At 65.3% G+C, this 23,029-nt stretch overlaps 1 protein-coding gene across 1 annotated transcript in view; it reads left to right on the top strand.

Moving 5' to 3' along the window:
- Positions 1–22,757, top strand: part of KCNQ1 (potassium channel, voltage gated KQT-like subfamily Q, member 1) — a 352,730-nt gene extending 329,973 nt beyond the window's left edge. The window contains exon 21 of the mRNA XM_012664952.1: positions 21,717–22,757. Coding sequence (XP_012520406.1) covers positions 21,717–21,947 — 231 coding nt within the window. The 3' untranslated portion in view covers positions 21,948–22,757. The remainder of the gene's footprint in view (positions 1–21,716) is intronic.
- The last annotated feature ends 272 nt before the right edge of the window (positions 22,758–23,029 follow it).

Here is a 23,029-nt window from a genome sequence, read left to right as displayed (position 1 = left end):
AGAGCAGGCACCGAGGGGAGCAGGTGCCCCACACCCCTGCACGCCAGCACCCTTCCAGCCCTCCTGCCAGGGGCCCACCGTGTGCCTGAAGTTACGCCGTGGACACTTCCTTCTTTGGGTTAGATGCTGTCATCGTCTTCAACAAATATTTTCTGAATGTCTGCTATGTACTAGGCTCTGGGAACACGGGGCAAAGTATGTGGACCTGCCCTGGAGGAAGTCAGTACAGTGGAGCCACGGACAATAAACAGAAAATTAATTATCCTCCGCAGCGTTGGGGGGGTGGGAGCTCTCCCAAAGTGGTTAGTCATTCACACTTCAGTATGAATGAGTTTCTCTGGTACTTTGCTCAGTGATGGACTGGACCAGGGTGGCCTCTACTCCAGGGATGGGGTGAGGGTGGAGTTTGGGGCAGAGAGGGGCGGGGCAGCTCCTTGCCATAGACACTCCACCAGCTCCCCAGGTCTGCAGGCTGCGTCCCCAGGGCCACAGGAAGCTCCCTCCTCAGACCCCACCCCCATCAGCACAGCCCAGCCTCCTCCTGCCCCGTACCCTCTCCCCGAGGCCTGGTCCTCCCGCCATCCTGGAAATGATTTTGTTGTCTGTGGAGATTATGTGTAACTGCCTGTGAGTTATAAGTCTCCGGAGCGAGCAGCCTGTTACCTAACCGGGCCGCTCATGCCAATGTCTTGAGTAATTACTGGGGGTGGGGGCCGCAGCCCGCAGCAGAACCTCTCCGAGGGAGTGCTATTGTTTTTCATGTCAGCTGCATTTTAAGGCTACATTTCACGTCAGCTGTGACTTGGAAGGAAAGAGGGCCCGGCCTTTGAAAAATGAAGAAATTGAGACGAGAGGGGGAGGGCAGGTTAACCCTTCGGGCCCCTCAGTACTTCCCAGGTCGCCTGGCGGGGTCCAGGCCCGACGGGGGTCAGAACCCGCGGCCAGGCCCTGCAGCCGCCCCTTGGCAGCGCTGACGGAAACCGCCGCGCCGTTCCACGCAGACAGTCACGGAAACTCAGGCAGGCCCAGGGCTGCCGCTGCGCCAGGCCGGCTTTCGGGCCCCTTCTCCCGCCCCCTCCCGCCCTGCTCGGCGGAGGTCTCGTCCGGCAGACCTGCCACCGGGCACCGCGGCGGGGAAAGGCCCCTGCTTGGCTCCGGGCTCAGGAGGCTGGCCCAGCGCCTCGTGCCACTCGTGGTCCTGGAGACAGAACCCAGAGGGGCTCGGGGGCTGGGAAGGTGTCTGGTAATGGGCTCCACGGGGCACCCCTCATCTCGGGGCCCGGCCCTGCGTCCGCCCGGGACCCTACTGTGCGCCAGGAGCCACGCCAGGTGCTGGCAAGACCACGCGCACCCCTCCCCGTGGCGCTCGAGGCCCAGAGCAGCGAGGACAGGGAGGAGCAGGGCGCGGCCAGCGAGCACTGGGGCAGGTGGGGAGGGGGCACCTGAGGAGTTGGGACTCACGTTCAGTCCCTCGGAAGCCGTAGGTGGGTCTTAAGCTCCAGGCGCAGAGGTGACGTGTTCTGCTACGGCAGAGCTGTGTGCAGAGCGGGGTGGGGGTGACGGGGGGAGATTGGCAATGTGCCGCCACCGGCCTCGTGGGAGACGACGGGCTGGAGTCAGGGTTGGGGCGGGAGGAGGGGAGGCTCTTGGTTCAGCTGCCGGACGGCAGGAGTGGCCCGTTCGAGAGCTTTGCCACTGTGGGGTCCCAGCCTAGCAGACGCCCAAGGCCGAGGCCCGACCTCCTCTCCCTGCTTGCCTTGCTCTCCGCACCCCAGGGCTCCTGTCCTGTGGCCCCCAGGGGCTGCTCCTGTGGCCGCCATCACATCTGCGTTCCAGCAGTGGGAGGGAGAGAAAAGGGATGTGAAGGGCAGGCCCCTCCCCTGTGAGACCTACAAGGAAGCTGCCTGAGTCCCCAGCTGTGCACCCGAGTCACTGCAGGGGCCCCTGGGGACGGAGTCTCTGTTCCAGGCGTCATACTTCAGCTGGAGTCAGGGTTCTGTTGATACAGCAGGAGAGTGCCTATGGGGACAGTTAGCCGGCTTAGCCTGAGGGTGAGTCGCACACGCGGTCTGGAGGCCGGACTGAAAGAGCCACAGGAATCGGAGGGAGGAAAGGGAAGGGCACCTGCGTGGCGGAGCCCAGGGCGTGAGCGGCCAGCTGCGCGGTGGCGCCGTTTCGTGGGCTGAGGAGGACGGGGTGGACAGGACGCAGCAAGAGCTCCACTTGGGACGCGTCGAACTCAGGATGCCGAAGTGGTGAGGTCGGCGGCTGGGGACGCCGTGGCCTGGCTGTCCCTGAGCGTCCAGACCGGGCGCTACCGCACGCAGAGGCCGTCAGATGTGCTGAGGTCGGCCACAGAGGTGGGGCGAGGGCAAGACCGAGGTGGGGCAGCCGCCGCGCCATGGCCAGTGGGGACGGGGGCCTCAGAGGGGACTCGGAGGAGGCGGCCCACGTGGAGGAGAGACAGCCATGGCAACGCGGGTCCTGGGGCCGAGGGCTGTGGCAGGGACGGACCGGCCCCGGCAGGAAAGTGTTGAGAAGTCGGGACAGAAAACGGCATGAGGCGGCTACTGGAGACCACTGAGGCCCGAGCAGGGGGTGCCCGGGCTAAGGCCTGTAGGAGGGGCTGGGGAGCACGTCCCCCTCTGGTCACACGCGGCGCACTGGCACATGCTCCTTTCTGCTCCCTCCACGCCCCACTGAAGTGACAGGACAGGCACCGAAGAAAGCAAGCAAGGGAATAAATCGACGAGGGTAAAGACACTGGGAGAAAAGACAAGCGCAGACCGAAAAAGCGTTGACAAAAGTTTGAAAACTGGGAAGCGGAAAGACCAGCACAATGACCGGCGGGACCAGGCACCGAGCCCCACAGGAAGAGGAGCTGCGGAGAGCGCGGCGAGGCCGGGACGGCGGCTCCGGGCGGCTGGAGGGCAAGGGAACCGCACAAAGAAGGGTTCTAGGGAAGCTCGGTCTGGGCAGCAAGTGCTCTCGGGGTCACCCAGCCCGTGGAGCCAGGCGCTGCCTGTCTGTCCCTCAGCCCAGCCACACACGGGAGGTTCAGCCTCTGGAAAAGCTGAACCTGAGGGGTTCTGAGCTTGGGGACACAGAAGCAGCCGTGGGTGGGGCATGAGCCACCCAGGTGAGAACAGCGGGGATTCGGTGAAGGTTCCGAGCAGCGGCCCCTTCCCTCCTCAGCTCCCAGGATGCCTCCCTGGGCCACATCACTGTGATTTCGTGGCAGCAGCAAGAAAGCAGACACTCTGCCTCCAGAGAGAAAAACAGGTCACCCACAGAATAGAGGATCAAAATGGTGCCAGACTTCGTCACAGCAATTCACATGATGGACACGTGCCTGCAAACTTCTGAGGGAAAAAATTATTTCCAATCTAGAATTCTATACCCAGTCAAACTCCCAGGTATGAGTAGCATAAAGACATTTTCAGGCATTCACAGGCAAAAACTTTACCTACCGCCTGCCTTTTCTCAGAAAGTTACTTGAGGATGTGCTTCAGCAAACAGAGGAAAAACCAAGAAAGAGAAACACACAATTCAGGAACCAGGAGGAATCCAACACCAAAAAAAAGGAATTAAAAAAAAAGGCCAAGAAAATTCCCAGCCTGCTGGGGGAAAGAGGTTCTAGCATCACAACCATCCAGCAGGCCTGGGGAGCAACCAGTCCTGCTAGGATTCCAAGAAGAAACTTCCAGGACAAAAATAACGAAGCTGATAGATTGGTGGTGTTCTCAACAGGATGAATAGAAGTTTCACAACTCTTGCCAGAAAGTACAACAATGAATTGGTGACAGATGCATTAAAATAAGCAAAACCTAAAGGCAACTAACTCCTAACCCCACAGAAAACAGAAAGTTGTAACCAAAGACCACACGACTCAGCTGAAAACAGTATTTGAATAGTGATACAAAGAGTTACATAGTGTTTATGTAAAATGCAAACAGTCAATATTTATTTGGCCTGGAATTGTGATGTGTCTATGCCGGGAAGATAAGGGAATTGGGGGCAGGGGCGTGAGAACAAAATCTCGATCTCTCGTCTTCCACGTTAGGCCATCACGGACAATGTCGCAAGCTGCAGCAGGGAGGTACGGCCATGCGAGCGTGTAGTTTGGAAATACCGAGGTAAAGCAAGAGACAGTTGAGAGACTTGAGGGGTTGCCTCGGGAACGGGAGCCGGGGCTGGAGGACGTCGCGCCCGGGGAGGCTGTTCGAAGACGGGAGCGCTTCAGACGGGTTCGCTGGCTCGTGCTGAGAAGGCCCCAAAATGCGGGAAGGGAATGAAGTGCCAGGGAGTGGGGGGGCCGCCACGGGGCTGGGGCCTGTGCAGGGCACAGGTGCGGGCACGCCGCCGGGGCGGGCGCGGCAGGCGCGTGGCGGAGAGGCCAGGCGGGCCCTTCCCACTGCGTGTGCAGACACGGGGCAGGCGGGGCCCACACGGGACCCCTCTGGATAGCTGGGCGGGAGAGGAGGGCTCGCTGGTGGGCGCCCCTCCCCACGTTTAGCTAAGGTCGACAAAGGGATCCGGGCTCCCCCCGGGCAGGCCTCCCAGAGCTGTGACATGAGTGACACCTGGGATGGCCTCCAAGACCCGAGGATCTATGGTACTTTATGGGAAACCTGTAGCCGGGGACCCAGGTCCTCCCAAGGCCTGCAGACCACACCCACTATAGTCAATCTGTGTCACCCCACCCCAGCCCCAGTGTCCCAAGAACCTCTTCCTCTGGCCCTGGGAGCAGGAAGGGCGGGCTGGAGCTGCAGGATGGGGCCTGAAGCTCTCATCAGCTCGCAGGGTCAGCCCGGGCCAGGCGGGCTGGGGGCCAGGCCAGGGCCTCCTTCCCGGGTGGAGGCCTCCCCACGCTTCCGCCCACCTTCCTAGCATTGTGGGCCTTCCTGGGACCCCCCACGGCTCCACTGCCCTCAGACCTCCACCCACGAAGGACACCCCACATTGGTCTTTGTCCCCACCAGCGCCCTGGCCACACACCTGGGCCCTCCCCTCCCCCATCACCTGTGTACCAGGTGACCCAGCACCAGCTGGCCTGGCCCCCTCTAGGCCTCAGCTTCCCCATCAGGAAAATGAAGGGTCAGGAGCCGAGCAGGGTTCTTTTTGGCTGCGTGGGTGTCCTGGGACCCCCCACCCCACCCGCGAGCGGATGTCGTGCGGCAGGACAGGGCACGGTTACACAGGAGCCGGCGGGCCGCGTTCCCTGCTGGGCAACCGGGGGCAGGTACCCAGCCTCCGTGTGCCTCTGCCTGCCAACACGTGGGGCACAGTGGCACCTGCCTCCAAGTGATGGATGCGCCCGAAGGACAAGCCCCCTACGAAGGCCAGCCGGTGCCACAAGCTTGGCCGCCTGGCGCAGAGCAGCATGAGCCCAGGGGTGCTGGCGCCCACGCTCCAGCCATGGGAGCAGCTGTGCACTCAGCCCCTGCATGCGCGGGAGCTGCTGAGACGGTGGAAGCTGGAGATGACCCAGGAAGGGGGAAGGAAAGGGGTGAGCACCTCGTGGACCCAGAACAGCATGGGGTTGTCCAAGGTGGTGCTTCCTCCAGGAAGCCCGCCCTGACTGCTGGGCACCAGAGGCTCTCGGGACCCCGCTGGCACTTTCCACCCTGAAGCCCTGCCCTGGGCCCGAATCTACTCCTGACCCTTCTCTGGACTCAAGTCTGCTTCCTCTTCATGTGCTCCAAGGGCAGGGCCTTGGTTGTCCCCTCCTACCCTCCCCCGTCTTCTATACTGCTGAGAAGTGGTCACTCTGTGACCTCTAGTGACCTCACTCCTCTAAGCCTCAGAGCCTCACCTGTTCAGGGGCCCCAGGGACGTGCACGAGGGGCCCAGGTGGAGGTGCCCTTCCACTCACCGGGAGCCTTTGCCCCAGGGTGGGGTCCGATGCCCAGGCTGACCTCCACCTCCAGGGCTGCCCTGCGGGGCTCTGGTCAGGCCTAGGAGCCTGGGACCACCGCCCCGACCACCCCAGGGCCCGGCTGATGGGCTGCCGGCTTCGTTGTTCGCAAGACACACGCCAGCCACCCCCGCCCAGCGTCGCTGAGGGAAGGCCTGACCTGCGCGGGGGCACGTGGGGGCTGCCGGACATCTCAGCAGAGGACTCGGGCCCTGCCCATGTGCGCGAGTGCCACGGGGCTCAGGTAGCAGAGGGGACGCGGAGACCCGGGTGCCAGCCAGGGCCCGGGCGGGGTGTCCAGCTTGGAATGGGGCCAACCAGGGTCCTGAGCTCGCAGGGTCGTGGGGCGTGACATGAGCCCAAACGTCCATGAGGTGCCCGCTCAGTGGACATTCTGGGACACCTGCCCACAGCCTGCCTCCCCCGCTGCAAGCCGGGGCAGGGGCATGGCCCAGCACACGGGGTCCCCCGCGCCAGGCTCCTTCCATGCCAGGGTTGGCCGTGTCAGGACCCCGCACAGGCCGAGGCAGCGCGGTCCCGCTGTCGGGGGACCCTGCACCCCGCCCTGGCTCGTCTGCAGAAGGTTCCTGAGAGGTTGCCGCTGAGCGACCCGTGGTGGGTAGAGGAGCCAGGCCGGGGCCCAGGGTCCGGGAGATGCCAGGCAGGCGGGGGCCACAGGAGAGGCGAGCGTGGGGCACGGGAAAGAGGGTGCTCTCGCCTGCAGGGCCTGCCGGGCTGTGACGGGTGGACAGGCCCTGCTCGGCCCTGGGGCTCCGCCCTTCGCTTCCCGTCTTGACCTGGCCCCGGACCCTCTCACCCACTGCGTCCCCAGCGCGTGCCTCCTGCCGGGGGAAGACAATGCCTGTGGCCACTGTTCCCTGCCCCGGGCAGGCTGCACGGGGGCACTGCCTGCCACAGGGGAGGAGACGTCGGCAGCACCGTCATGACTGCTCCACAGCCAGGAGGGCCGTGGGGACAACTCCCGGGCCCTTGGTCGCAGGGAGGACGTGACGGGCGGGGCTGCGTGTGAGTGCTCCTGGGCCACCGCGGGAGCCCCCGCCCCGAGGGGCGCCCAGCAGCAGAGCAGGGGACACAGCCCCGCTCTCTTCCCTGAGGGCCGGGGAGGCCCATGGACTTCCGGAGCCAGGGCTGGGCCCCAGGGGGTGGGGTGAAGGTCGCCCCTGCGTCCAGACACTGTCTCTCTCTGTCCAGCGCCCCCTTCACCTGCAGCCGCCACCTCCACCGCCCATGAGGCTGGCGCCCTCCCGGGCAGGGGCGGGGGTGCCAGAGTCTGTAGCTGAGTCCCCCACCTGCCCACAGGCCCAGCCCTCCCCCGCCCAGGACCTGGAGCCCTGTGAAACCTCTCCGAAGACCACCTAGATGGGGTCTGGGCCTTCAGGGTGGATACGTGGGCCCGGGAGCCCGTGTCAAGGGCAGAGCCCCCCAGCGCCGCCCGGCGCCCCGCCAGCGACAGGGTTGCTCAGAAGAAGAGCGAGGCCCGGCAGCAGGAAAGGGGCGAGTGTCCCGGGGTGGGACAGAGGCCACAGTGGGGACGGTGAGCCAGGCAGCTGGGAGGGCTGGCATGTCCGGCGCCGGGGGCCGTCCAGGCAGGCCTGGGAGCAGAGGGGAGCAGGACCTGCCAAATATGCGCAGATGGGGCTGGAGCGCTGGGGACCTGGCCTGGAGCCGCGGCGACTTCCTGTCCGCCCACCCTGCTCCCCACCCGCACCCCCTTCCCGACAGCCGCCCAGCAGTGGGGGTGGGGCGGCAGCACCCTGCTTAGCCGCAAGGAGCTCTGGAGGGCCCGGGCCCGGGACGGCGTGGGCAGAGGCCCCGTCCCCTCCTGCGCTGACGTGCTCACGCAGGGACGGGCACTGAGCACCTGCGCGCATCGCGGCTCGGTGCCTGGCGTGGCGGCTCCCTCGGGGCCCGTGTCCAGGCAGGGCAGACCACGGAGGAGGCGCCCAGATGCAGTGGCGGGGGAGCAGTGCGGACACGCCAAGCTGAGCTGCAGAGGACGAGGGCACCTGCCAGGGGAAGGCGGGCAGAGCAGGGGCAGAGCGGAGGTGGGCGCAGGCACGTCGCGGGGACCCCTGAGAAGGGAGGCCCCAGGCTGGAGCGTGCGGGCCAGGGGGCTGCCCTGTGCTGCGTCCCACTGCTCCCAGCAGCCACAGGGCCCAAAAGAGGTGCGATCCCAGGCCTCGCGGTCACTTCCTGCTGGCCCCACTCAGCCCGGGCCCAGGGGCCCGTCTCCCAGGTCTCCCGCCGCCCTGGCGCAGAGAGCGTGGGAGCCGCCCAGCTGTGAGGACTGAGTTCCCCACCCCAGGTGGTGCGAGTGGAGGCGAGGGAAGGCGCCCAGGGACCACGAGTTAGGGAGACACCCAAGCCCCCAGCTGGGCCTCGAATGCCAGGCAAGGCTGGGCTCGGCCCAGAAGTAGGAAGGGTGCCCTCAGCTTCCCCAGGAAAGCCGATTCCGGGGAGGGAGTTTGAGCCTCAGCACGCAGTCCGTCCACGTCTCCCTCCCCACGAAGCTCTTCCAGACGCCAGGAGAGGGTCTGGGTTCCAGATTCCGGGCCCGGCCACCCAGCCCCCACCTGGGACCCCAGCCCAGAGCCCCCAGGCCTGGCCTCCAACCTGGCTCCAGCCTCAGGGGGGCCGAATTCAGGGAATCCTGTCCTAGGGGCGGGAGCTGGGAGTGGGGGAAGAGGGAGAGAGGCCCTGTCCTGGGTGCGGGCCCAGGGGCCGGGGGCTGCCGCCCATCCAGGTCGGCGCAGCTGCAGCCCAGCCCCGGCCGGCTGAGTCATGGGGCCGCTGTCTCCAGGCCAGCACCGAGGCGGGAACAGCCGTGAGACTGGACATCCCAGCGCCTGGAGGGCAGGCAGGGCGCCCCCGGGGCTGAGGACGGCTGGTGGCACCTGGCTATTGCCGCCCCGTGCCCCAGCACGGCAGCCCTGCGTCCCTGCCACCACCCACGTGCCGCTCCACGTCCCTGCTCCCGGTGTCCTCACGCCCAGCACAGGGCCCGGCACGGCTCCAGCGGAAGCCTGCATCCAAACGCCTGCGCACACGCGTGCACACACGCATGGCAAGCCCTCTGCCAGCCACCCTGGCAGCAGAGTTCTAGACAATTCTGGTCTCATGACCGTAATTCACTCACCTCCCCCTGCCAGTGTTTACCGAGCACCCACTGCGCACCAGGCGCTGGCACAGCTCCTTCCTCGCCCGCAAGGTGCTGGCCGGCTGCCATAGACACAGAGAAAACAAGAAAGGTTAGTGCCAGAGCAGAGCGCCCAGGAGCACCACCCGTGTGCCAGGGCGGGGGCACCTTCGTAGCAAGGGTGCTGAGGAGGGCCTTGGGAGGCAGACAGGAAGCACATGCTCAAAGAACAGGAGGTCAGCTGAGGGCTCCTGGGGAAAAGCCTTCCTCACAGACACAGCTGGTGCAAAGGGCCTGCGGCAGGCAGGCCCAGCCTGGAGTGTCCGGGAGTGACAGAGGCCCCTGGGGCTGGAGAGGAGATGGCCAGATCGGGGCTGGGAGGGTGGCTGAGCTGGGTGGGGACAGGTGACAAATGGCGAGAGGGTGCTTGATTGGGGCTTGGCCTGTGGTCTTGGGGTCAAGGGCACACAGGAGGCGTGGGTTAAGACCACATGGAGCTGGGTGGTGGGGGAAGGGGCAGCTCCCTGAGGAGGCCACTATGGAGTGACCCACGGGGTGCCAGGGGTGGAGGCCAGGACCTCAGCAGGAGGCTGGGAGGTTGGGAAGCTGCCGGGTGTTATGGCCGGAGCTCTGACCGGGAGGCCAGAGGCTCACCTCTGCAGGCATGGGGCTGGGGCGGGCAGGCCACAAGACGCAAGGAGCTGTCACCCTACGACCCCGGGTTCGAAGCAGGGGCTTGGGAAAGGGGCAGGAGGACGGCGCAGGGTCGGCGATGCAGGGCAGGACCAGGGCCCGTGTCCTCGCGAGGACCTGTGGTGTTTCCAACGAGGAGGTGGGAACCTTCAGCCGGAAGCGGAGGGGAGACGTCGGTCAAGGCCTGACCACGAGCCCCGGGGGACAGTGGGGGCTGGCAGGGGGGCCACGTGGCGGGGCCACCCAGAGACGGCCTTGCCACCGAGGACACCCATTGCCTGGAGAGGGTGCCCTCCCCAGTGCCCCCAGACGCCAGCACATGTGGGCACGAGGATGTCGCCTGTGCAGCCTCTGGCCTCCACCCCCAGCAGGGACCCGGTTGTGACGTTTGCAGATCCCCACGGGAAGGCTCTGCGCGCCCGCCCCGAGGAGCAGACACCGCCGCCGTGTCCACAGGCAGCCTCGGAACCCGTGCTGAGCGGAGGCAGGCCAGCCGAGAGCCACACGCGTGTCGCGTTATCGCGTATGCCGGCCGAGGGCCACACGTGTGTCGTGTTACCGCGTATGCCGGCCAAGAGCCACGCGTGTGTCGTGTTACCGCGTATGCCGGCCGAGAGCCACACGCGTGTCGTGTTACCGCGTATGCCGGCCGAGGGCCACACGTGTGTCGTGTTACTGCGTATGCCGGCCGAGGGCCACACGTGTGTCATGTTACCGCGTATGCTAGAGCCTCGCTGGCGGACACGACACTGCATGCGCGAGTTCTGGAAGGGAAAACGCCAGATCCCTGGGACGGCTGCGTGGCAGGAAAGGGACCGGTGAGGCAGGCAGGTGAAATGGGGGGGCTTCTTTGAACGTCTGTGTCTCGGGGGGGGGGACGTCTTCACTGAGTACTTACGTCACGCAAACCTGGTCATTATAAAGCGAACACCGCGGCGTGAACAGAAAGACTTTAGCGGACCAGGCTCCAGCGGCACAGAGCGTGTTGACGGGGGAGGGGAGCAGAGCAAGGCGCCCTCCCGGCGGCGGCAGGCCGGGCAGGTGGGTTCGGATCTGAGGAAGAGGCGCAGAGTGGGCAAGGTCAGGGAGCACCTGGGAAGCTGCTTCCAGTGTCCGGCGAGAGGACCAAAGGTGGCGTGAGGGAGGCGTGGGGAGAAAACGTGGCTGGCTGTGGGGAGGCTGATGCTGGGGATGGGGGGAGTGGTCGGAGGCAGCCCCCAGGTGCCCAGGGAGCTGGGGGACATGTCCCCTGAACCCCTCCCCACAGGCCCACAGAGCTGTCCAGGGGAGCCGGACCTGCCCCCAGAGGGCCTGCCCCGCACACAAACCTCCGTTCTCAGGCGGGACCCGACACAAGCCCCCGGCTGCCCTGTGCTAAGAAGGGACGCACATCGAGGATGGGGCCTTTGAACCGTTGTTGACCTGGCAGAGTCCCCGCTTTCAGGAGCAGATGTTTGAAACGGTGGGGACTGGAAGGAGAGCGGGAGGGGGATGACAGCCAAACCAGGAGTGGGGGCAGGGGCTGGCCAAGGAGACCCTCACCCCAGGGCCTGCCTGGTGCTCCAGGAAGCCAGCCAGCTCGTGCAAAGGTCCTGGGACAGGGAAGGGAGGGGAGGAAGCCAGGGCAGGGGTGAAGAGGGCAGTGGCCTGGGGGTCCTCATGCAGGATGGGGGTGATGTGAGCAGATCAGCAGACACAAATGCTTTCTCTGGCTTCAGGGAGGAGAGGGGATCGCAGGACCCATGGTGCCGGGGAAAGTGCTGTCGTTTTGGAGAAAAATGTTGCCAACTTGGACGGATTGAGGGGCTGGCCCAGAAACGTCCAGGCCATGTTCAGGGATATCTGGGGTGTACCTGCTACACCACAGGTGCCGTTCCGGGTGTGAAACCTACTTCAGGAAACCAGACTGGGCTCGTGGGGCTCATGTCTGTCAGGGAGGCGAGCGGGGGCGACAGGTGGGAAGCAGCCCACGTGCCCACAGCGCACCCGGAGGAGTGTGTCCAAGGACCGTAAACGCCATGCCGAAAGCAAAGAGCAAGGGCAGGGGCCGGCTAGATAGTGAGGCCTGGGCGGCTGGGTCAGACTTGGGGGCCAGGGTGGGGACCCGTGGCGTTTACCCTGAGGGAGCCGCTGGGGAAGACATCAGCTAAGTGGACGAGTGAACGGACAGTCGGGTGGACAGGTAGACACACGGGGGTGGGCTGGGCGGGCTCAGAGCAGGGGGTGGAGCTGGGTGCCAGCGTGGGCAGAGGGGACGGGCCTGGGCTCTCTGCAGGTGGGGGCAGGGCTGGTTTTGTCCAGAATGGAGGGAAGGTGGTGAGGACGGGGGGCCCCGAAGCAGCCGCGGGTTCTGCTTGTGGTCTTCCAGGGACAGCGAGGGGAGTTGGGACACCGGGGCTGGTGCCCTCGGCACGTGAACTGCTCTGTCCCTGGCCGAGGGCCCCAGGCGGGGGACGTGGGGGCAGCTGGGCCTGGCCAGAGAGCAGCCAGCGGCAGGGCCGGTGTGGGCAAAACTGGAGCGATGACACAGGAGCCTCCGGGCAGCCTCTGCCCACCTGCCACCGTGGCGGGGCCGGCGTCGCCAGCCAGGCCTGGGGTTTGGCCGAGGCATGGGGCACTGGCTGCCCCTGGGACAGAGTGTTCTGCTGGCGTCCCTCTGGCTTCCGGGACTCCGTGGCTCGTCAGACGGGGCAGCGCAGGAGGAGAATGCGGCGCAGGTGAGGCCTTTACCCGCTGCCAGCACAAACACCACTGCTCAGCTTCCAGCGCCTTTGCCAGCTCACCCCGCGTTCCCGCTCCCCGGCCCCCAGCAGGCCGGCGGGACCAGCGGGCCTGGGGCTGCTCCAGGTGGGCAGCTGCCCCGGCCCTCGGACAAGGAGCCGCCCTGCCCGGCTCCCTGCAGGCAAGGACGCTCCTGTGACCGAATAGGGACCGGCCAGCCCGCGGGGAGGCTGGAGCCCCCTCCCAGGCCTGGGTCTGCCCACCCCACCCAGCCGCCAGGTAGCAAGGCAGCGCCCTGTCCCCACCGCCCAGGCCCCCCAGGGGAGGAGGGCAAAGGTGCTCTGTGCCACCCAGGTAGCTGTGTGCTCATGGGCCCCAGCTCTGCCACTGACCCCCTCCATAACCTCTGACCCACCCTGAAGTTGACATGGGGGGCTCGGTGAGGCTGCGGGTGTGAGCGTCGGCGGGGAAGTGTCCGGGAGGGTGGGGTCACGTGGCACCAGCTCCAGGGCATCAGCCGGGCGCATCCAAACGCGGCACACAGCCCACAGGCGTGGGCAAGGGCAGGAAGACGTTCCCGCAGGAAAGGGGTAGGGAGCGGCCCCACCCGAGCCAGCTGGGGAGGGGTGGCAGCCGGGCCTCGGTCCCCACGGCCAGAGCGCAAAGCAGGGTCTCCGAGCTCAGAGCAGATCCCGACCGGGGCGGCGAGCGTGGCCGTCACGAGGCTGCCCGGGCCCGGTGCTGGCTACGGCTCCTTCGCCACCTCCCCGAGAGCCACCGCCGTCTTAACCTGCAGAAAGGAAGGCCCTGCCTCCCCTGCCAAGGCTGCTACCAGAGCCACCGTTGGAGCGGTTTCGCGCAGACTCCAAAGTGCGTGAAGGAGTGGGGACTCGGTGCGGCTGACCCTGAACGCCTGGGGGGCCGGGGGCGCCGGCCCCACGCAGCCAAAATCCACGCATAACTTCTGACCCCAGAAGACTTGACGACTGTTACAGCCTGCTGTTGACAGGAAGCCTTACGATGACATGAACAGCCGACTAGCACGCGTCGTGCACGTACATGTGTTGTATGCCGTGTTCGTACGGCGCGGTCAGCTAGAGCAGACGGCGTTAGGAGAACCATGAGGAAGAGGAAACGTGTTCCTACTCATCACGCAGGCCCGTCCTCGTCCGTGCGCGGGTAGGCTGGGGAGGAGCGGGGCTTGGTCTTGCTGTCCGAGGGGTGGAAGAAAATCCACATGTAAGTTAAAGCCCCGTCGTTCAGGGACCAACGGCACGCAAAGCGGAGATGCCGGCGCGCTGGGGAAAGGCCGAGCCCTGAGTACCACCGTGGGCTGTCGGTGGCGTGACCACCGCGGGCTGGCACTGATCCCACACGAATCAGGTTTGAGGGTAAAATACAAATCAAAAAATTGTGGAAGCAGGTCAAAACTCCCGTGCTGATCAGTAGTGGGATCGCGCCTGTGAATAGCCACTGCACTCCAGCCTGGGCAACATAGTGAGACCCTGTCTCTGAAAAAAAAATTTTTTTAGATAATAATAAAAAAAAATTATGGGAAAAAATATCTGAGCATTGGAAGGGGGAGGGCCCCTCCAAGCAAGTGTAGAGTTAGAAGCCATGAAGGAGAAAACGGTAGCTTTGACTCCACGAAAAAGTGAAAAATAAAACCTCTGTATGGCGGAACAAAACGGCAACACCACAAATCCATTCGCAAGACAAATAGCACATTAGGAAAAAATATTTGCAGTGTTCATGTCAAAGGTCAAACTTGCTGGGCACACAGAGAGTCCTAACAAATCAGTGCGATGAAGGGGCTGGCCGGGGTGCCAGCCCTGGCCGCTGCTTCCCCGCCCCTACCCACCCCCTCGGGGCCCCGGAACTGCCAGGGCCTCGGTGACTGATGCAGCAAATGTTTGTGAAGCACCAACTCTAGCCCACGTGTGTCTCCCGAGCGCCTACCGGGTCCCAGCCTCCGGGAGACTGCGGGGCAGACGGTGCAGAGTCTGGCCTCAAGAGGGGACGCCAGGCAAGAAAAGCGACAGACCAGGACGTGTCAGGCATGGGGAAGGCTCCAAGGAGCGCTGGAGCGAGGAGGAGGCACGTTAGCCAGGGGAGGCCGCCCTGGATTTGGGCTGAAGTTATAGGAAGTGGGGAGGACATTTTCCCAGGCAGAGGGACAGCTAGTGGAAAGGCCCTGGGGCAGGATGGGGACAGGTACACTCAGGGCCTGAGAGAAGGGGGTGGGGAGGACTGCCTGAGGGGTGGGCGGAGGCAACACCCCAGCAGATCGCTGGGGGGTTAGATTCTCCGTGCAGGGGGAGGCGGCTCAGAGGGAAGCCCGGCTCAGCTGCTCACAGGAGGGAGGCAACAGGCCGGTGAGAGGTGGTTGCGGCCCTCCAGGCAGAGGAGGCTCGGGCCTGGGTGGGCGTGTTGGGGGGTGGATTCCGAGTGTGTGCTGCAGAGAGCCGCAAGCCCCCCAGGGAGCGGGACGGGACGTGAGCGCCGGGGAGCCTGGGCGGCTGGTCGCTCCGTGTGGACGTCAGTGCCGTTTTCTGAGCTGGGAGGACGGGATGGGGCAGGCCTGGGTGATCCAGTCCCACCGGGACCTGCTGAGCCCAGGTGTTGTTGACCCGCGTGCCTGGAGACAGGGACCTGGAGCCCTGGGGCGAGCAGAGAACTGAGCCTAGAGCCGCGGACCAGGCGCCGGTGGAGGGGCAAGGCGGGCCGTGGTGGTCCCAAGACCCCGTCTGCAGTCGGCCTGGAACGTGGCGCTGGGGAGGCCCCACGGGGCCCAGGTCTGCCAGTGGAAGGGTCTTTCCCACCCTGGACTCTCGCAGAGGGACGCAGCTGCGCTCCTGAGCGCTTGTCGGTGATGGCCAGCCAGGCACTGGCAGGCTCCGGGAAGGGTCTTGGGGACGGCACCGACCAGGCCTTCGGCCACTGGTCATTCTGTGCCCAGCACCCTGCCGAGGGTCCGACCGCTTGTGGTGCTGGCTCAGGTCACCTGCTGCAGTGTGGCCGCCTCTGGCTACCCGGCAGCCAGAGCAGCGAGGGACACAAAGGAAAGTCACTAGGACAAGGCCCTTGGTCTGCAGGCTCTGAGCCGACACACCCACTCAGCAAAGTGCCAGTTCACCAGCCCCACACGGACGCCAGTCCCAGGGCCACGGCACAACAGGCTGCCACACCACCCACCTCTCTGGGCCAAGGCTCATGCCCAGCCTGATCACTGCCCGGGCAGACAGGCAGAATGGCTGGTATGTTGGTGACTGTGGGGTCCCAGAGATGGTGGCATCTGCCTCCCCATTAGGAGAGGACACCTGGCATCCAACAGAGCCCCCACACTGGGGCCTCCTGCTCACCTCCAAGCTGCCTGGTCGGGCAACACCACACATCCATGGGAAGAGGGGCAGTGCTCACCACCATGGCATGTGCAAAGGCCCCGGGGCCTGGTGGTCCAGGCAAACAATTTGTGGGAAGTGAAGGAAACTGCAAAATCACACCCAGGGTAGTTCGTGCATTCCTGCACACGCAGCCTCTCACACCCTCATAAAGCCATGGGTGCGCACTTGTGCGTGCACACACACGCGCCGACTCACTGTGCACAGCTCCAGTGTACACGGCAACCCTCCTCAGCCTCAGGCTGCGCCGCGCGTGTGCCTGACTGTACACGAACCCCAGTCGTCCTGACACGGTGGTCCTCGGGAGACTTACCGTGCGCTGAGCGCCGGGCTCTGTTCCCGTGCCTGCTTGCATTCTCAAAGCTCACGACATCCTACTGAGGGACACAGGACCATTGTCCACAATTTACAGGTGGGCAAGTTGAGGTTCAGAGAGGCAAAGTGACTTACCCGTGGTCACCCAGCCAGGAAGTGGCAGAGGCAGGACCTGAACCCAGGCAGCCTGTGGGCTGCACTCCGGGGCTGTCTCTCCAGCTTGCTGGGTACACGCCGGCTGGCTGACCGCAGGACAGCAAGTTCCAGCAGAGCGGCTGCCCCGGGGACTGGCAGTAAAACCTCAGTAGCCAGAAACACGGCGGATTTTTCTCCAAGAGCTGAAGCACTAAAACAAAGTCATAAACACAATTACCCCAGCTCCCACCATAAATTACGACGTTATGAAACGCTATGATCTATTTCCACTCGTACCCAGCCCCAAGACTCCGGCCAGCCCGCCAGCCCTGGCGAGAGGGTGATTTATGGGTGTTATCCCCCGTTCTCGCCCTGGGGACAGGCGTTCCCAAGCCCTGAGGAGGCAGAGCCCGCAGCCAGGGACCTCCTGCCCACCCCACCCTCTCCTCCCCGCCCTGCAGGCTGGGGGCTGGCTGGGGGCTCTGCGGCACCTGCTGTGCTCATTCAGCAATAACTGGGTCCTTCCACGGGGACCCGGTGCCCGCTGAGGGTACAGCAGCGGGCCGGGCGGGCGCCCAGGGCCCTGAGCCTGCTTCCGGTGGGAGAGACAGGTCAGGAACTTAGACGTGGCCACGCCAGGTGCCTTGGAGAAAAGAAAGGCGGGGGATGGAGGACGGGCAGGGCCACGAGAGAGGGAGGGAGATGGCCTTGGATCAGGTGATGCTGGCGAGACCTGGGGTAGGGGTGACCTGCAGGCAGCGGAAACAGCAGGGACAAAGGCCTGGAACGTGGCGCTGGGGAGGCCCCACGGGGCCCAGGTCTGCCAGTGGAAGGGTCTTTCCCACCCCGGACTCTCGCAGAGGGACGCAGCTGCGCTCCTGAGCGCTTGTCGGTGATGGCCAGCCAGGCACTGGCAGGCTCCGGGAAGGGTCTTGGGGATGGCACCGTGCCGTCACCTTTGGGGAGCTTGGTCTGGAGGCCTTGGATCCACAGGAGGGACTGGGCTTCTCCTGGGAGTGAGACGGGGGCTTGCGTCTGGAAAGGATCGCAGTGTGGAGGCGCACGGTGGGGCGGCCGGGCCGGGCTGTGGGAAGGGGGCCGGCTCCCGCCATCCCTCCAAGCTGCGTCCAGGGATGTGAGGCCTGCTCGAGCCTCCGTGGCATCACGTGCCCATGCGGGCGGACGGCAGTGGCTGTTCGGGCACCGCAGGCCCACGGCCAGGGCAGGAGGGAGGCGGTGAGCCCAGCAGTGGCCTCATTGCCCATGCACATCCGCCTCCCGTGCCCCTTTGTCCTGCCTCCTCCCTGCTGTCTAGGAAGTGGGGGGCTGCCCCTTTAAAAGGATACTGAGTGAGACCCGTGAGCCCTGGGCACATGGATGAGCCTCTCACCAGCCCCCGGGTTCTGCCCCAACTCATCTCTGTGCCCTGCTGGGCCTGGGTCAGCAGGTGTCCCCCCAGGTGGCCCTGGGCAGGCCACCTCCTGTCATCAAGCCTCATTTTCTCCTGTGCAAATCAGACCCAGGCTGGACAGCTTTGGGGGCCTGGTGTCCATGTTGGCCTGCCCCACCCCCGCCTGGCTGGGGGGAGCGGGGGTGTGCGGAGGGCAGGGGAGGCGGTGGCCTGGGACAGGTCTGAGGGCGTGGTCGATGGTGATGCACCGCCGGTCAGCTCTCCGCCGAGTGATCACAGCCAGGGTAGAGCTGGCTGGGTGCCAGGCTTCCGTGCGTCCCACCCCGCACCCGGACCCCCTCCCCAGCTGCCTGCGGCCCCAGTGGGAACCGGGGCTGCTTCCGTTGCTCAGTGCCTGGTGTAGACCCGCGAGTATTGCCTGCCTCCCACCTGAGAATGTCTAGTAACTTATTCCTCAGGGCAGACGGGAGGAAAGCCGAAGTGACCTTTGCCCTGTGACCATACAGAGGGCCCTGGGCTGTCCCTAGAGGAAGCCCCACCCTGCCTTGTAGGCACCGACCAACAGGGTGCCCCAGGGAGCTCCAGCTGGCAGATTGTGGGGTGCACCCCCCCAAGCCAGGCCCTGGTGTGCCCGGCTCTCCTGCCTGTCTCCGGCGGGTCTGGCCGAGTCGGCCCAAGGCATCCACCAGGCCGGGCCTTTGCTGGTCCCAGGCAGGGATCGAGGCTGGGCAGGTTCTGCAAAAATTTCCTTTGAAAGACTCTTTTTCAAGATTTCCTTTTGAAAACAAATGTATAACCACATCAAACAGGAATACCAGTTGCCTTGGGTGCGATCACCGTGCCGGGGCGCTCTAACGAGCTGTTATTCTAATTGCTTTTCTCTCTTCAAGAGCTGCGCGAGTCTCTTATGGTTATTAATTTGGTGAGTCGGGCAGGGCACAAGGCAGCTTTTGTTTGCCTTGCCCTTGTAATCACTATCAAATTGCAAATGACGGCCAGATCTGAGATCCCAAAATAGACCTGTCCCAGCAGCTCTTGGGGAACCTGCCCCAGTGCCCGGAGTGGGCACTGCCTTCCCCTGAGGAGAGCGGCCCCGCCCCTGGGCACCTGCCAGACGGGCCTCCCCTCCGCGGGGTTCTGGCCGGGGCCGCTCACTCGCCGGCCGAGGTACCCATCAGGCTCCCATCACCCCCAAATCCAAACCCAGGTGCGAGGTACAGGCACTCGGCGCTCAGAGCATGAAGGGCGGAGGTGGGGCAGGACGACCTCAGGACGTCTCTGCGACACGCTGCGGCCAGCGCCGAGAGCTGAGGCTGAGGAGGACCTGGGGCTGGCCAGGAGGACCCCGAACGTGGCCGGAGGCTTTGGAGTTAGCCATTTGGTCAGAGGCCCCCATCACACACCTTCTCTCCTGGCCTTCCCAGACTCGCCCTCCCCGAGTGAGGAGGGCGTGGCCACGCCAGGCCCTGGACCGTGGGCCTGCTCCGGGATTCTGGCCGCCATCCTGGCGCGCCCTGGGCCCTCTGCCTCCAGCAGCCTGGATAATGGGAGCACGTCCTTGGAACCGGAGACCCCCATGAGCCCCTCAAATCCCCAGGGGCCATAGGCAGCAGCCAGAATAAGTTCGGGGACCAGAGCAGGGCAGGGGCTGGTGCTGGCCTGGGTGGCTTCAGAGATACACTACAGTGTCCCCCAGACACGAGCTCGGCCCTGTGGCCACCTCCTCCCGCTCTGCAGCAGGAGGCTGGGCACCACGCAGCGCTGGGCTCCCCGCCAGAAGTGTCACCCAGGTGGCTCAGGACAGGGCCCTTCCCCGGCCACACCCACGGCCCCATGCCCCGCCCACGGCCCCATGCCCCGCCCATAGCCAGCCAGCCCGGCTTCTTTACCCAGGAATTCCCGACGAAGGAATGCAAGCCCTTTAGCACGTGTGGGGCTTCACAGATGTTCCAGCACAGGAAAGTGAAAATTTATGAAACCACGAATTATCGTCTGTGATGGATTCAGTGCTTTCACTAATGCCAAACCAGTCGATAGCAAGCATAGTTAGAGTGACATTAAGCCACGTGGGACCAGCCTCGCTAACCCCACCAGCACGCGGGTGCCAGCAGCTGGTGGCCCCCAGAGGTCAAGCCCAGCTGCAGCTTCCATCTGCCACGTACTTTCAGGTCCCCAGGCCTCAGTTTCCCCAGGTGGACCCTGAAGCCTGGGTGACCTCCACCGTCCCCCAGGGCATGAGCAGGCAGTGGGACTGAGGGTGCTGGTGGTGCTGGCAGCAGGAGCCACTGGGGTCTGGTGTGCAGGTGGACGGAGGGGCGGGGCCTTCCCTTCACCGCAGCGCCATGGTCCCAGCATGGAGCCTGGGGTGCCGGGCTGCAGGGGGCAGGATGGCAGCCACAGCAGTCCCAGCCGGTGACCCTGACCAAGGCCCTTCTTCTCCTGGCCTCAGTGTCTGCATCAGTGGAGTGGGATGGAGGCCTCTTGGGTGGTCCCCAGATGGCTTTGCAGAGAGCTAAGGTGTTGGCAGGCACCTGGGTGGGGGAGCTGAGTGGGGGCCCCAGGCACCTACCTGGGCCAAACCGCAGACACCTGCACCCCTCTCCTGTACAGCCCGGGCTCCCACAGCAGGTTTGTCTGGGAAAAAAAAAGACTGGAACACCCTTGGCCTGGGCTATCAGGCCCCATGCATGCAGCCACCCCTGGTCCCAGGATGGGTGGGTCTCAGACTCAGCCCCGACACCTGGAAGATGGGCAGGCGGGGGGCCAGGGAGCCTCACCCTACAGCTGCCACCACTGGGGCTGGGGAGGTGGGTCCCTTGGGGTCCTCCGGGAAGGGCGAAGGCCCTGCCTCCTGGGTAGAGGGTGCCCACCTGGCCCTCCTAGGCCGCTGGGACAGGCATTCTGGCCCCACTCGGGGAAACCCCACCCCTCGACTCCGCCCTGCCTGGCCACCTCTCCCTTCCCCTCCCCTCTGCCCGGCCTCCGCGGTGGGAGGGCGGGCTGCTGACCACAGCACTGTCCTCTGGGCTGGCCGGGACCTGCCCGGGAACCTGGCAGACGGGTTGCTCGGCCTCGGCCAGCCCAGGATGTGCCCCCTTCACCCGCAGCGTCTTCCCTGGAGCCCTCTCCCCACGAGCCGACCCCCAGCTCCAGCCGGGCCACCCGGGCAGCCTGGGGCACGGACGTCTGCACCGTGGTGTGCGTCCCTGTGATCAGATGGCCACAGCTGGCGGCTGACACCCCGTCTGAGTCATCCGTGCGGCCACCCCGGCACGTGGCTTAGCACAGAACCGGCCCTCGATGAACTCGAGGTGGAGGCCACGCGGCTGGCCTGGGAGAGTGCTCTGGGCACTCCCCGCCCGCAGGAGCCAGGGCAGAGAGGGTCTGGGAAGACGGTGGTGTTCCTGCCAGGTCAGGGCAGTGGTGCCTGGGGGTCCCAGCAGAAAGCGCCTGGGGCCTCTGCCCGCTTCACCCTCCCACGTGCCAGCCCCACCACGCTCTGCCCTGCTCTGAGCACACGCAGCCCCGGCCTCCCTGGGCTCCTCACCCCAAAGTCCCCCGGGCCTGGCCCCAGGAAGCCGAAGTTTGCAGTAAACCCGACCCTTCGGGGTCCGGTCCCTGGTGCAGACTCTGTCACACCTGATGCCACTGGGAAGGCCTGGCCAGAGGCCACGGTGGGCAGCAAGCCTGGGAGTGTTGCCGAGGCACCTCCAGCCACCAGGTCGGGGGCTGAGAGCCAAGGAGAGAGGCCCTCCCCCACCCAGGGTCTCAGCACACAGGCCACATGCCCCGGTGGGCACACGTATGCACAGTCTGCACACAGGTGTGACTGGAGGCCTTGCACACGGGTGCACCCGTGTCCCACCCACACGTCCCTCCCGCAGGCCTCCCCGAGCACAGGCCCTGGGCCGTCTGCACACCTGGGCCGCCTCCCACCACCAGCTCACACCTGCTTTTGTCCCGCAGGTGACGCAGCTGGACCAGAGGCTGGTGCTCATCACGGACATGCTGCACCAGCTGCTCTCCCTGCACCGTGGCAGCCCCCCGGGCGGGGCCCCTGGCGGGGGTGGGGCCCCCACAGTCCGGCCCTGCGGCAGCGGCGGCACCATCAACCCCGAGCTCTTCCTGCCCAGCGGCTCCCTCCCGACCTACGAGCAGCTGACCGTGCCCCAAAGGGGCCCCGACGAGGGGTCCTGATGGGGGCTTGGCGGGGGGTGGAGAGGGTAGGCCCTCTCGGCGGGGGCCACCCACCTGGCCATGGCCACCTCCTGGAGGGCCGAGAGAGAGCAGCCCCATGTCCAAGGCCCCGCCCAGACCCCGTGGGCCACGCTGTCTGGCACAGCCTGAGCTTGGGGGTCCACCAAGGCCACCTCTTCCTGGCTGGGTGGTACTAGAAGTTGGCTGGGTGTGGGGCCCCTCTAAGGTCTGAGCTGTCACTCCTAGCGCCCGGCCCCCACAGCCTGAGGATGACATCACTTGTGTGGTGGTTGGGACACAGTGAGGGCTTCAGGGTGGCCTCCCAGGGCCCGGCATCCAGGGTGCCCAGCCCAGCCCGTGTTTGGCCAGGAAGCAGCACGGGCTGAGAGCAGGCCCACCCTGCTTGGCCCGGGGCTTCCCGAGGGGAGACAGAGGGACAAAGGCCGTCCTCAAATCCAGGCCCAGCCCAAGCCAACTAAAGCGAGGCTACGATGAATGTCCAGGAGCCACTCCGAGGGCCCTGGCTCCCTCCTCTCAAGAGACGCTGACCCTAGGAGCAGGGGACTGCGGGGCTGCCCCTGAGGCCACAGGTCCCAGTGAGGGACAGGTCACCGCTGCCCCAGGGCACGTCAGAGTGAAGGGTGTCCACCTCCCCTGCTTTGGACTGGCAGCTCCTCCCGCCATGCTGGAAAGGAGGGTCCCCCGAGCCCCGCCAGGTGTGCAGCCCCTGCTCCAGTTCCCAGTCCGAGCAGCTGGACAGACACCGGGGACACCACGTCCCCACCCACCCCCGGCCAGCTGCCGAGCTGAGAGGAGTCACAGTCTACACGGAACCGGGGTTCCTTCTGGGCATTATGTCTCATAGAAATCAGTAATTTGTGGTGATTTGGAATCTGTGTCAGGGAGTTTCACGGTGTGATTTTGGTTCTTAATCGTACAGTCTTTTCCTAATAAACACGGAGAATCACAGGTTGGTTGGTCTGGGCGCTAGTCTTGCCTTGAGTGCTGGGCACCAACCCCATCTTCGGGACAGCCCGGGGCTTGGCCTCTGCCCTCCCTGCCTACTTCTCCTGGCCCAGCTC

This window comes from Propithecus coquereli, unplaced genomic scaffold (genome assembly GCF_000956105.1).
Source record: "Propithecus coquereli isolate 6110/MARCELLA unplaced genomic scaffold, Pcoq_1.0 Scaffold120, whole genome shotgun sequence".
Taxonomy (NCBI): Eukaryota; Metazoa; Chordata; class Mammalia; order Primates; family Indriidae; genus Propithecus; species Propithecus coquereli.
This window is presented reverse-complemented; position numbering and strand designations above follow the sequence as displayed.